Below are 15,124 nucleotides of genomic sequence, written 5' to 3'. Positions count from 1 at the left end.
TCTTTGCATTAAAAATTTTCAAAAATATGTTCTTGATGTTCATCATGATCTTCAAAGTGTTCTTGGTGTTCATCTTGACATTCATAGCATTCTTGCATGCATTCATTGTTTTGAGCTAAAATTTCCATGCATTGAGCATTTTTAGTGTTTTTCTCTTTCATCATTAAAAATTCAAAAATAAAAAAAATATATCTTCCCCTTTTTCTCTCAAAATTTCGAAAATTAGATTTGACTTTTTCAAAAATTTTTAAAATCTAGTTGTTTTTATGAGTCAAATCAAATTTTCAATTTAAAAATCTTATCTTTTTCAAAATCTTTTTCAAAAATCAAATCTTTTTCATTTTCTTAGTTATTTTCGAAAATTCTAAAAATATTTTTCAAAAATCTTTTTCTTAATTTTACATCATATTTTCGAAAATAACATCATCAATTAATGTTTTGATTCAAAAATTTTAAGTTTGTTACTTACTTGTTAAGAAAGATTCAAACTTTAAGTTCTAGAATCATATCTTGTGATTTCTTGTGAATCAAGTCGTTAATTGTGATTTTAAAAAATTCAATTCTTTTTCAAAACTAATTTCAATCATATCTTTTCAAAAATATCTTCTTATCTTATCTTTTTCAAAAATTTGATTTCAAAATATCTTTTCTAACTTCTTATCTTCTTATCTTTTCAAAATTGATTTTCAAAATTGTTTCAACTAACTAACTAACTTTTTGTTTGTTTCTTACCTTTTTCAAAACTACCTAACTAACTCTCTCTCTCTCTCTCTCTCTAATTTTCGAAAATATCTCCCCTCTTTTTCAAAATTTCTTTTTAATTAACTAATTTAATTTTTTATTTTTATTTTCGAAAATTACTAACCTTTTTCAAAAACTATTTTCAAAAATCACTAACTCTTTTTCAAAAATTATTTTCGAAATTTTCCCTCTCTCATCTTATTTTATTTGTTTATTCACAAACTAACATCTCTCCCTCACTCACAAAAAAAAAAAAAGAGGATCTCAATTATTATTATTTTCTCTGTGCCCTCTTCTTTGTCATATGAGCAGAAGCAAGGACAAGAACATTCTTGTTGAAGCAGATCCAGAACTTGAAAGGACTCTGAAGAGAAAATTAAGAGAAGCTAAATTACAACAATCCAGAGATAACCTTTCAGAAATTTTCGAACAGGAAGAGGAGATGGCAGCCGAAAATAATAATAATGCAAGGAGGATGCTTGGTGACTTTACTGCACCTAATTCCAATTTACATGGAAGAAGCATCTCCATTCCTACTATTGGAGCAAACAACTTTGAGCTGAAACCTCAATTAGTTTCTCTGATGCAGCAGAACTGCAAGTTTCATGGACTTCCATCTGAAGATCCTTTTCAGTTCTTAACTGAATTCTTGCAGATCTGTGATACTGTTAAGACTAATGGAGTAGATCCCGAAGTCTACAGGCTCATGCTTTTCCCATTTGCTGTAAGAGACAGAGCTAGAATCTGGTTGGACTCTCAACCCAGAGACAGCCTGAACTCTTGGGATAAGCTGGTCACGACTTTCTTAGCCAAGTTCTTTCCTCCTCAAAAGCTGAGCAAGCTTAGAGTGGATGTTCAAACCTTCAGACAGAAAGAAGGTGAATCCCTCTATGAAGCTTGGGAAAGATACAAGCAGCTGACCAAAAAGTGTCCTTCTGACATGCTTTCAGAATGGACCATCCTGGATATCTTCTATGATGGTTTATCTGAGATATCAAAGATGTCATTGGATACTTTTGCAGGTGGATCCATTCACCTAAAGAAAACGCCTGCAGAAGCTCAAGAACTCATTGACATAGTTGCTAATAACCAGTTTATGTACACTTCTGAGAGGAATCCTGTGAGTAATGGGACGCCTATAAAGAAGGGAGTTCTTGAAATTGATACTCTGAATGCCATATTGGCTCAGAACAAAATATTGACTCAGCAAGTCAATATGATTTCTCAGAGTCTGAATGGAATGCAAGCTGCATCCAACAGTACTCAAGAGGCTTCTTATGCAGAAGAAGCTTATGATCCTGAGAACCCTGCAATAGCAGAGGTGAATTACTTAGGTGAACCTTATGGAAACACCTATAACTCATCATGGAGAAATCATCCAAATTTCTCATGGAAGGATCAAAAGCCTTAACAAGGCTTTAATAATGGTGGAAGAAACAGGTTTAGCAATAGCAAACCTTTTCCATCATCCACTCAGCAACAGACAGAGAATTCTGAGCAGAATCCATCTAGCTTAGCAAATCTAGTCTCTGATCTATCCAAGGCCACTGTAAGTTTCATGAATGAAACAAGGTCTTCCATTAGAAATTTGGAAGCACAAGTGGGCCAGCTGAGTAAAAGAATCACTGAAACCCCTCCTAGTACTCTCCCAAGCAATATAGAAGAGAATCCAAAAGGAGAGTGCAAGGCCATTGACATAAGCACTATGGCCGAACCTGTAAGGGAAGGAGAGGACGTGAATCCCAAGGAGGAAGACCTCCTGGGACGTCCAGTGATCAATAAGGAGTTTCCCTCTGATGAACCAAAGAAATCTGAGGCTCATCTAGAGACCATAGAGATTCCATTGAACCTCCTTATGCCCTTCATGAGCTCTGATGAGTATTCCTCTTCTAAAGAGAATGAGGATGTTACTGAAGAGCAAACTGCCAAGTTTCTTGGTGCAATCATGAAGCTGAATGCCAAATTATTTGGTATTGAAACTTGGGAAGATGAACCTCCCTTGTTCACCAATGAACTAAGTGATCTGGATCAACTGATATTGCCTCAGAAGAGACAGGATCCTGGAAAGTTCATAATACCTTGTACCATAGGCACCATGATCTTTAAGACTCTGTGTGACCTTGGTTTAGGAATAAACCTCATGCCCCTCTCTGTAATAGAGAAACTGGGAATCTATGGGGTGCAAGCTGCTAAAATCTCATTAGAGATGGCAGATAATTCAAGAAAACAGGCTTATGGACAAGTAGAGGACGTGTTAGTAAAGGTTGAAGGCCTTTACATCCATGATGATTTCATAGTCTTAGATACTGGAAAGGAAGAAGATGAATCCATCATCCTAGGAAGACTTTCCTAGCCACAGCAAGAGCTGTGATTGATGTGGACAGAGAAGAATTGATCCTTCAATTGAATAAGGACAACCTTGTGTTTACAACTAAAGGATCTCTCTCTGTATCCATGGAGAGGAAGCAGAAAAAGCTTCTCTCAAAGCAGAGTCAACCAAAGCCCCCACAGTCAAACTTTAAGTTTGGTGTTGGGAGGCCACAACCAAACTCTAAGTTTGGTGTCAAACCCCCATATCCAAACTCTAAGTTTGGTGTTGGGAGGTCTCAACAAAGCTCTGCACATCTGTGAGGCTCCATGAGAGCCCACTGTCAAGCTATTGACATTAAAGAAGCGCTTGTTGGGAGGCAACCCAATTTTTATCTAACTATATTTTTCTTGGTTATATGTCTTTATAGGTTCATGATCATGTGGAGTCACAAAATAAATATAAAAATTGAAAACGGAATCAAAAACAGCAGAAGAAAAATCACACCCTGGAGGAAGCATCTGCCTGGCGTTCAACGCCAAAACAGAGCATGGTTCTGGCGCTGAACGCCCAAAATGGGCAGTATCTGGGCGCTGAACGCCCAGAACAAGCATGGTTCTGGCGTTCAACGCCAGAAATGGCCAACAAATGGGCGTTGAACGCCCAAAATGGGCACCAACCTGGCGCTGAACGCCTAGAAGTTGTGTGCAAGGGCATTTTACATGCCTAATTTGGTGCAAGGTTGTAAATCCTTGAACACCTCAGGATCTGTGGACCCCATAGGATCATCTCAGGATCTGTGGACCCCACAGGATCACCTCAGGATCTGTGGACCCCACAGGATCCCCACCTACCTCATAAACTCCACCTACCTTCAAAATTCAAAATCACTTTCCCACCCACACACACCCACCCTATATGGCCGAAACCTCACCCCCCTCCCTTCCCTATATAAAGCCTTCCATTCTTCCTCATTTTCACACAACACAACCCTCTCTTCTCTTCTTGGCCGAAACACAACCCCTTCACCCTCTCCTCCATTTCTTCTTCTTCTTCATCTATTCTTTCTTCTCTTGCTCGAGGGCGAGCAATATTCTAAGTTTGGTGTGGTAAAAGCATAAGCTTTTTGTTTTTCCATTACCATTGATGGCACCTAAGACCGGAGAATCCTCTAGAAAGGGGAAAGGGAAGACAAAAGCTTCCACATCCGAGTCATGGGAGATGGAAAGGTTCATCTCCAAAGCCCATCAAGACCACTTCTATGATGTTGTGGCCAAGAAGAAGGTGATCCCCGAGGTCCCTTTCAAACTCAAAAGAAATGAGTATCCGGAGATCCGACATGAAATTCAAAGAAGAAGTTGGGAAGTTCTAACAAATCCCATCCAACAAGTCGGCATCCTAATGGTTCAAGAGTTCTATGCCAATGCATGGATCACCAAGAACCATGATCAAAGTAAGAACCCGGATCCAAAGAACTATGTTACAATGGTTCAGGAGAAATACTTAGATTTTAGTCCGGAAAATGTGAGGTTGGCGTTCAACTTGCCAAACATGGAAGAGAACGCACGCCCCTACACAAGGAGAGTCAACTTTGATCAAAGGTTGGACCAAGTCCTTATGGACATATGTGTAGAAGGAGCTCAATAGAAGATTGACTCAAAAGGCAAACCGGTTCAACTAAGAAGACTGGACCTTAAGCCTGTAGCTAGAGGATGGTTGGAGTTCATTCAATGCTCAATCATTCCCACTAGCAACCGGTCTGAAGTTACTATAGACCGGGTCATCATGATCCATAGCATCATGATTGGAGAAGAGGTGGAAGTTCATGAGATTATACCTCAAGAACTCTACAAGGTGGCTGACAAGTCCTCCACTATGGCAAGGTTAGCCTTTCCTCACCTCATTTGCCACCTATGCAATTCGGCTGGGATTGACATAGAGGGAGATATCCTCACTAAAGAGGACAAGCTCATCACCAAGAAAAATATGGAGCAAGCAAGAGAGCCCATTCATGGAGCTCAAGAGGCATATGAAGCTCATCACCATGAGATCCCGGAGATGCCTCAAATGCATTTTCCTCCACAAAACTATTGGGAGCAAATCAACACCCCCTAGGAGAATTGAGTTCCAATATGGGACAACTAAGGGTGGAACATCAAGAGCACTCCATCATCCTTCATGAAATTAGAGAAGATCAAAAAGCAATGAGGGAGGAGCAACAAAGACAAGGAAGAGACGTAGAAGAGCTCAAGGACATTATTGGTTCCTCAAGAAGGAAACGCCACCATCACTAAGGTGGATTCATTCCTTGTTCTTATTTCTTTTGTTTTTCGTTTTCTATGTTATGTGCTTATCTATGTTAGTGTCTTCATTACATGATCATTAGTAGTTAGTAACTATGTCTTAAAGTTATGAATGTCCTATGAATCCATCACCTCTATTAAATGAAAAATGTTTTAATTCAAAAGAACAAGAAGTACATGAGTTTCGAATTTATCCTTGAACTTAGCTTAATTATATTGATGTGGTGACAATGCTTCTTGTTTTCTGAATGTATGCTTGAACAGTGCATATGTCTTTTGAAGTTGTTGTTTAAGAATGTTAAATATGTTGCTCTTGAAAGAATGATGACAAGGAGACATGTTATTTGATAATCTGAAAAATCATAAAAATGATTCTTGAAGCAAGAAAAAGCAGCAAAGAACAAAGCTTGCAGAAAAAAAAATTAGGCGAAAAAAAAAATAGAAAGAAAAAAGCAAGCAGAAAAAGCCAAAGCTCTTAAAACCAAGAGGCAAGAGCAAAAAGCCAATAACCCTTAAAACCAAAAGGCAAGGGCAAATAAAAAGGATCCCAAGGCTTTGAGCATCAGTGGATAGGAGGGCCTAAAGGAATAAAATCCTGGTCTAAGCGGCTAAACCAAGCTGTCCCTAACCATGTGCTTGTGGCGTGTAGGTGTCAAGTGAAAACTTGAGACTGAGCGGTTAAAGTCAAGGTCCAAAGCAAAAAAAAAAGAGTGTGCTTAAGAACCCTGGACACCTCTAATTGGGGACTTTAGCAAAGCTGAGTCACAATCTGAAAAGGTTCACCCAATTATGTGTCTGTGGCATTTATGTATCCGGTGGTAATACTGGAAAACAAAGTGCTTAGGGCCACGGCCAAGACTCATAAAATAGCTGTATTCAAGAATCATCATACTGAACTAGGAGAATCAATAACACTATCTGAACTCTGAGTTCCTATAGATGCCAATCATTCTGAACCTCCATGGATAAAGTGAGATGCCAAAACTATTCAAGAGGCAAAAAGCTATAAGTCCCGCTCATATGATTGAAGCTATGTTTCATTGATAGTTTGGAATTTATAGTATATTCTCTTATTTTTATCCTATTTGATTTTCAGTTGCTTGGGAACAAGCAACAATTTAAGTTTGGTGTTGTGATGAGCGGATAATTTATACGCTTTTTGACATTGTTTTTAGTATGTTTTTAGTAGGATCTAGTTACTTTTAGGGATGTTTTCATTAGTTTTTATGTTAAATTCACATTTCTGGACTTTACTACGAGTTTGTGTGTTTTTTTGTGATTTTAGGTATTTTCTGGCTGAAATTGAGGGACTTGAGCAAAAATCAGATTCAGAGGTTGAAGAAGGACTGCTGATGCTGTTGGATTCTGACCTCCCTGTACTCAAAGTGGATTTTCTGGAGCTACAGAACTCGAAATGACGCGCTTCCAATTGCGTTGGAAAGTAGACATCCAGGGCTTTCCAGAAATGTATAATAGTCTATACTTTGGCCAAGTTTAGATGACGCAAACTGGCGTTCAACGCCAGTTCTCTGCCCAATTCTGGCGTCCAGCTGGCATCCAGCGCCAGAAAAGGATCCAAAACCAGAGTTGAACGCCCAAACTGGCACAAAAGCTGGCGTTCAACTCCAAGGAGGACCTCTACACGTGCAACACTCAAAGCTCAGCCCAAGCACACACCAAGTGGGCCCCGGAAGTGGATTTACGCATCAATTACTTACTCATGTAAACCCTAGTGACTAGTTTATTATAAATAGAACTTTTTATCATTGTATTCAGAGTCTTGGTTACTCCGGTTCCCCTCTGGGGCCGAGACCAATGAACTCCATTATCACTTATGTATTTTTAACGGTAGAGTTTCTGCACTCCATAGATTAAGGTGTGGAGCTCTGCTGTTCCTCAAAGATTAATGCAAAGTACTACTGTTTTCTATTCAATTCATCTTATTTCGCTTCTAAGATATTCATTCGCACTTCAACCTGAATGTGATGAATGTGACAATCATCACCATTCCCTATGAACGCGTGCCTGACAACCACTTCCGTTCTACATTAGATTGAATGAGTATCTCTTAGATCTCTTAATCAGAATCTTCGTGGTGTAAGCTAGAATGATGGCGGCATTCAAGAGAATCCGGAAAGTCTAAACCTTGTCTGTGGTATTCCGAGTAGGATTCAATGATTGAATGACTGTGACGAGCTTCAAACTCGTGATTGCTGGGCGTAGTGACAGACGCAAAAGGATAGTAAATCCTATTCCAGCATGATCGAGAACCGACAGATGAATAGCCGTGCCGTGACAGGGTGCGTTGACAATTTTCACTGAGAGGATATGATGAAACCATTGACAAGGGTGATGCCTCCAGACGATTAGCCGTGCCGTGACAGGGCATTTGGATCATTTTCCCGAGAGAAGACCGAAAGTAGCCATTGACAATGGTGATGTATCACATAAAGCCAGCCATGGAATGGAGTAAGACTGATTGGATGAAGATAGCAGGAAAGCAGAGGTTCAGAGGAACGAAAGCATCTCTATTCGCTTATCTGAAATTCTCACCAATGATTTGCATAAGTATTTCTATCCCTATTTTATTAATTATTTTCGAAAACCCCATTACTATTTTATATCCGCCTGACTGAGATTTACAAGGTGACCATAGCTTGCTTCATACCAACAATCTCTGTGGGATTCGACCCTTACTCACGTAAGGTATTACTTGGACGACCCAGTGCACTTGCTGGTTAGTTGTGCGAAGTTGTGAACCATGGTATTGGCATCATGTTTTTGGCGCCATTACCAGGGAAAGAAAGAGCGATGAATTTTACATAATCAAAGTGTAATCACAATTTCTGCGCACCAGTAACCAACTTGAACGGTACCGAGCTACCAAGGTCGTGGCATGCTTGTAATATGAAAATGTACTATAATTAAAAGCGAACTCCACTCCCTAGTGTACTCTTTTTCCCGACTTCATGGTTTTCTCCCAAAAAGGATTTTCCTGAAGGGGGTTTTAATAAGGCATCAAAGTGGAGGCTAGGGAAGAATCATGAAGACTACCATAGTACCAAAAAAGTACCTTCATCAAATAAATAAAGATCTTTTTACCACATCTCTTTATAAATTCCATTAGTTGTTATCATTACTCTACGAAACGCACCAACTTAAGCTCGATAAAACGTGAAAGTCCCATGCCCGACCTACGTGGTCGACAGGATAAAACGACGAGGTACAAGTCGGTGTAAAGAGGTTACACGGTCGATCATGGTAACTCAGAATTCCAAAACTTAAAAATGACTACTTAGTCGGGGGCACCGAGAAAATAGAAATGCATCGCAAAAATAACTTAAGTTGCAGAAACTCAATAAACGAAAATTGAGTATAAGGAATACAAAAAAGGGCAAAGAAAGCCCATAAAAATCAAAGGCAGAGGTTGTCTCAAGTCTTTGAGAAATCAAGTAACTCAGACAAAGTACAGCCTGTCAAGACAAAAGGGATTTTTAAAGTAAAAAGAACAAAGAGGGTTTTTTTCTAATAAGAAACCTAGTAAAAGAAAAAATCGCAGAAAGCATGCACACCCATTTCTTAAAAGCCCTTATCCAAAAAGGGCGAAATAAAATAATTTTTTGTTAACGGCCATGAAAGGCCAAGAAAGTCAGAGTCAGCCACCACAAACAACAGAAAAAGATAAATTGTTCAAAGAGGGGCCCACTATCCGGGTCCCTAAATAGCTCAAATCAATTAAAAGAAGAAAAATTAAGAGTCACCAGAGGGAAGAGAGGTCGAATCAGCAGCAGGGGAGGACGGAACAGTCTCTTCGGCAGCAGGGGTCGGAACATTTGAAGATGTTGGCTGAGATCCCTCCAGTTGATCCTCACAAAGAGGAGGTTCTACAAGTCTTTGCCCATGGGTCTTCAGCTCAGAATCCATCTCAAGTCGGGGAGGAGAAACAATAGCCCCATCCACACAATCTTATCAGGATCAAGAGGGGAAAGATCCAGGCTGGGAGCAATAACTCCGACCTGCTCTTTGAAAATTCTCCAGGCCTCCTCCGAACTCTCCGCCACGGAGTCCTCCAAATCCTGATAAGCCTCCCGACCTTTTTCCAGCTCCCGCTAGAGATAAATGTTCTCGGAAAAGACCCTTACATAATTCTGCTTCGCCTTCTCCTTAAGGCCCTTTGCCATGGCACATTAGGCCATCAACTTCTTCTCCCGATCCTGAAGTCGGGACCTCTCCTCCTTCAACCAGGCAACTTTCCCCTGGAGCCTCTTCTCTTCCTCTTAATAGAGGCCAATCCTCCCCTCCAACTCCTCAACCTTTTGGGTAGAACCCAAAGAGCTGAGGGGAGTTTGGTCCAAGATATCAAGAAGTTTTGTACATACCCCAACAGCCCGAACACTCCCCTGAACCAGGATATTAAGATGGTTTCGAACGGAAACATCATCCATATTAATTTGAGTATGGGAAAAGATGTGATTCCAAATAAATTGGGGACCATCAAAATCCCTAGAAGAAGAGCCAGACCCCGAGGTCTTACGCTTCTTCTTCTCAGGTTCAGGGGAAGCTCGGGCATAAAGGATGGGAGGAGGAAGAGAAGAGGCAGAAGCATAAGTTACCATAATGGGACGAGAAGAGGTCCCCAGATCACGAGGATGAGGAGGAGGAGGAGGAGGAGGAAGAGGAGGAAGAGTGCCGGCAGCCTTCGCGGCATCAACCCGTGCCCGCGACCTTCTCTTGGCATTCTGAACCTTCTGGTAGGAGGCACTGGAATCTTTCTTTACCTTCTCTGAAAAGAAGAAAACAAAGAGTCAGACTACAAGTCGGAAGACTACAGGTCGGAAGTTACCAAAATCAACGACAAGAGAAACGAAAGCTACCTAATTGCGTCTGCACTAAACCCAGAGAACCCAAAAGAAACTTTTTCGTGTCCAGATTAGGGGTCCTTCCCCAAACTTCTCAGAAGAACCCCACAACAGCCTCCTCAACCTCATCCAAGTCATCCAGGCCATATTTCTCCACAGAAGAGACCTCTAACCAATAAAGAGGAAAGCGGGGAGAAGAATTTTCGTCCAGAAAAAAAGGATGGTGACCCTCTAAGGCTTAAATTTTGAAAAAAAAAATTTTAAATCATGAAAAGACTCATCGAAGATAGAAAAAATTTTTCGACCTTGAATGGCCTGGAAAGACACCCACTGCTGCTTGTTATTTTGACCACTAAAAGGCTTGGTCAGATGAAAAAGATAGAAAAACATTTTTGTGGAGGTCAGAAAGTCCAGCTCTCGGCTGACAAGTTGGTAAATTTTCATAAAACCCCAAGAATTAGGGTGGAGTTGAGTAGAAGCAACTCGGCAATGATTCAGAACCTCTATCTCAAAGTCAGAAAAAGACAGAAAACTCCCAGACGGGTAAAAAGACAGTCATACATGAAGAAAAAATGGGGTTCTGATTCAGAAACCCTCCCAAAACAAACCCGGTCTTCAGAACCCAAGGCTACTACCTCATATTTGGGCTCGTCAATCTCATCGCTACAAATCCTATGATGGGTACGAAGGTCGGTGATATAATCGACATCTATTAAAGGGCTTTCCTCCATAACGGTATCATCCACCCACTGCAAAAGGGATTCGAGGGAAGACATCTTTTCCAGTAAAAAAGAAATAGGTAAAAAGATAACGAGACCTAAAAAAATGAAAAAAAGATAAAAAAGAAAGGTCTCTAAAAGAATAAAGCAGTCCCTCAAAACAGAGTCACTAGACCTACAGATAGACTCACTGCGAACACGCAAAAAACTCCTCCAATGTGCAAAATAAATCATCAAATAATAAAGAGGGAAGAAGAAAAGACTAACCTTTGTTGATAAGCGTAAAGGAAAACGAATACAGCAGCAGCGGAGCACTCTAAAAAGGGAAGAATAGAGAGTTTTTTCTTTTAAAAGAAACAGAGAGCGTAAGCAGGAAATTTTTAGAAGGCGAAAGAAAAACAAAAAAAAGAGAGGGAAAAGCATTTATAAACACGCTAGGGGCAGCTCCAATCATTAAAGAAATGCGTCGTTACCAATGTAACTGCTCCCATGTGTAAATGCGAGACCCGTACAGACGCGACGTTTGATTAGACGCGACTGTTAAAAAATTTAAATCACGTCGGTTTCAAAATCACATCAGTTCCGATATCACGTCGGCTACAAGCCCAAGTTCAAATACTCGAATTCAACTCATAAATGATGGAGATCGGACTCGAGTAGGGGCACTGTTCATACCTTGGCCCAACACTAAGGTCCAGGTCCAAATAAACCTAAAAGGCCCAATCCAAAGATTGGCCTTCGCTATCCACCGACCTCTTATCTTTATAAGAGGTCAGATCGAATACAGACTCCACTCCAAAGAAGTCGGGAATGAATGATAGCTGGCAGATAACACTTATTCAAATAAGTAACTGCCCCTAAAATCTCTCAACCCACTTCCATGAGCCATATCTCAACTTTTCTAAGATAAAGGGACGGTTATCCACTTTAAAAGGTAGAACTACTCTAACGGTGGTTATTGGTTCACCACTATAAATACACTGACACCCCTCAGGTATCTCTAAGTTCCAATACTCTCCAAACCTGCTTAACCCCTTGCTGACTTAGGCATCGGAGTGTCTTTGCAGGTACCACCCCCCATTCTTTCATACACACAAGTCGGACGGCGGCTCCCGGACGCATACAAGTCGGAGACCACTTCCTTCTGACGTTTGGGCTAACCTTACAAGTCCAGCCCATTAATCTCCGGTTACCCATCGTGACAATTGCCATTGCCACAAGTTGGCCATTGGTTGGTTCAACCATATATTATGTGAATCCTTTGTTTTTGAGTTATATAATATTTTATTTAGGGGTATTGATTTTTTGTTAATGTAAAATTTTAATCAAAAAATTATTTATTTAACACGATAAAAACAACAATTAAAATTGTCTTTTTAAACAATAAAAAAATGTCATTTTTTACTGATAAAAATAGTGGTTTATAACAGTTATTTTAAACAATTAAAATACTATTTAAATTCGGTAAAAATGACGGTTTTAAACGGCAAACCGTTATTTTTAAACAAAATAAAACACTTTTTTAACTTGATAAAAATGGTAGTTTTAAACGTTGTTTTAACCCATTGAAAAATGTCATTTTAATCAGATAAAAATTGTGATTTACAAACGTCATTTTAAACTACAAGATGTTGCTTTAACTTGGTAAAAAATAGCGATTTACACGCCATTTTTACCAATCGAAAAATGCCATTTTATTTTGAATATAACGGCAGTTAAAATCGCCATTTTAACTTATAAAAAACTACCGTTTTAACTTATAAAATTACCGTTTTAACTAAGGAAATTGTGATAGTTTTTTGAAAATTACTATAATAATCAGAATGGCGCTCAGAATTACGTCGTTTTCTAAAATCACCGTTCTTGATAATAATGTAAATACAAAAAAAAAAACTATATAATTACCAAGTTTTTTTCATAGTGGTCGATAATGTGACGATAATAGAAATGTTGGAATGAAAAAAACATAAATATACTTTACACACAATTTCTTTTAATAAAAATGTAATATTTAAATGTCCAAAAATTGGTGCAAATATTGTTAAATTGCATCCTTTCCAACTTAAAAAAAAATTAAGAAAAAACAAAAAATACATAGGCATAACGAAACAAAGTTGAATAGGTTAACAAGACGGTAATCAACCATGAACCGTTCTAATTGCCGGGTGCATCTTCACTTCGAAAGTACACCGGCTTCGAGGAGATGGTGATGTCAAACAATTGAAGTTCATGCACTTTAGTCTACCATTATTGCTGCCACATACTACAACACCATTTTCATTATTTTGGCCATGTAGTAATTCTTCATTACCCTTATCTTCAGCTGCAAATTTGTTAGGAGCAAATGCAGTATGATTATTATGAGAGCCTTCAGTGATCTCTTGATAATCTTTGTTGTTGATGTTGTCAAGATGAACAAGCTTCAAGGTGAGTCTACCATTGGCCCTATGTACTCGAAAGTACTCATGATGCCTCACCTTTTCCTCTTTGAGAATCAACCTTCCTTCGCTTGTGTAGTACCTTCTCAATACCCATGGCATGTGCGAAGCCAGGTTCTGTGTCCGTGCTAGAGATGGTATAGGAGGAGGGAACACTTTCTTTTCCTTTTTACTGCTATTACTTCGCTTGATGGACGTGGTTGTGTTATTAACCGCTTCGTTTTCTCTTGATAATTGAGAACTGTTAGATTTCACTGTGTCATTCTGGTGATGATCGATGACATTGGGTTCCTTTTGAATGGCAATCCAACTCTTACTGGTGCCGTCATCTGTGTTGATGGAGATATTGATTGGTGATGGGGATGCAGGAGAACTTAAGAATGCCTCATTCGAAGGTAATGTAGTGAGGATTTTGATACCCACGTTACGACGTTGAGCTAAGTTTTGCATATTAAGAATAAACTTGGCTATGATTTTGGGATTAGAATTTCGTAAAATGAATTGTCTTTTCTGAATAACTCGAAAAATCTGTTCAAATTTTAACTTTTTCAAATTAGAAACAATGCAAATAATAATAACAATGACAATTTTATTATTAACCAAAAAATACAATAAAAAAAACTAGCACACCGCATAGATATTTTAGAAATTTTTCGTGTATTTTTCAAGTACTTTTTGTGTTTTTTATTTCATTGAATTGCAGGGCATAATAATGGCTAGTAATTCACATTGTTTATAGTTGCAAAGAAAAAATGTCGGAGTTACATACAAGAATATAATAGCCAGAAGAAAGAAGCAAAATGTTCATATAGACATACAACTGAGGAAGAGCCGTGAACTAATTTGAGACATTCCCATTTTAACATATTTGAACAAAATGATAGGACAACAATTTTTTCTGCTTTATCCTGAGACATATATATGCTTGTTATTCAAATTTGTCCTCGTTTCTTTATTCTAATTTGCCATGCATGTCTCTTTTTTACAAGGCATAAACATAAATATACATTTCAACTTAAGAGAGATTTCAATTCCCAACGACATAACCGTATCTGAAAAGAACTCAAAAAAAAAAAAAGGAAAAACATAAATGAACAATAAACTAAACAAATTGAATTAGGTCTGAGACAAATTAAATGGTATACCTCTATGAAATAGTACGGTGAAGATTGAATAAACTAGAGCATAATCTGCATGTAACGAGGGAACAAAAACAATCAGTTGTTGCAACAAAAATTGTCAGACGACACGGTCAAGAAGAAAACAACTGAAGAAACGACCACGACAGAAAAGCACACACCAATCTGTATCTTTCTTTTATAACAACAATAATGACATATAATTAGGTTTTTTTTGACAATTTTTTCTGTCAAAATTTTAGGAATAGTATAAACGAACATTCTATTTAACGAGCATTCTATTTTTTCCCTATTTCTTATTTCAGTTTTGATTTTTCTAATCATTATTATCTATTTTTCAAGCTATTCTTAACAATATAATAATTATAAAATTAGGGGAAAATACATTATCTTCTGACGACTTTGGTGTCATTGATCTAGCTATCATTAATATTGCTTCAATCTTACTCTACTAATATTATTTCTATAACTGTATAGTTTTATTTTGATGTCATCATCTATTTTCACAATTATACTTGTCTCATGCTCAAAGATATCAATACAAAGACTCTATCAAGTCATTAAGAGCGAAATATTCTGTTAGGTTATATTTTTGCATTAAATAGAACACAGAGAAA

At 38.4% G+C, this 15,124-nt stretch overlaps 1 protein-coding gene and 1 non-coding gene across 2 annotated transcripts; both read right to left on the bottom strand.

Annotated features, from left to right (window-relative positions):
* Positions 1-1,579: 1,579 nt before the first annotated feature.
* On the bottom strand, positions 1,580-1,687 carry LOC112781473 (small nucleolar RNA R71). The gene has a single exon (XR_003192249.1). It is a non-coding gene; the product is annotated as a small nucleolar RNA R71 (small nucleolar RNA).
* An 11,010-nt stretch (positions 1,688-12,697) lies between these two features.
* LOC112777076 (uncharacterized) lies at positions 12,698-14,685 on the bottom strand. The gene is made up of 2 exons (XM_025821359.3): positions 14,514-14,685; positions 12,698-13,896 (listed from the first exon to the last, which is right to left on the bottom strand). Exon 2 carries the CDS (start codon positions 13,816-13,818, stop codon positions 13,069-13,071), a length of 750 nt encoding a protein of 249 aa, XP_025677144.1. The 5' UTR covers positions 13,819-13,896; positions 14,514-14,685; the 3' UTR covers positions 12,698-13,068.
* Between the last annotated feature and the right edge of the window lie 439 nt (positions 14,686-15,124).

The sequence above is a fragment of the Arachis hypogaea genome, chromosome 19 (assembly GCF_003086295.3).
Source record: "Arachis hypogaea cultivar Tifrunner chromosome 19, arahy.Tifrunner.gnm2.J5K5, whole genome shotgun sequence".
Lineage (NCBI taxonomy): Eukaryota > Viridiplantae > Streptophyta > Magnoliopsida > Fabales > Fabaceae > Arachis > Arachis hypogaea.
Note: the sequence above shows the minus strand (reverse complement) of the source record. Positions and strands in the feature narration are given on the sequence as shown.

What these genes read in the sequence shown, in the direction of transcription:
- LOC112777076 (XM_025821359.3), bottom strand. Translation starts at nt 13,818, where the DNA reads ATGCAAAACTTAGCTCAACGTCGTAACGTGGGTATCAAAATCCTCACT.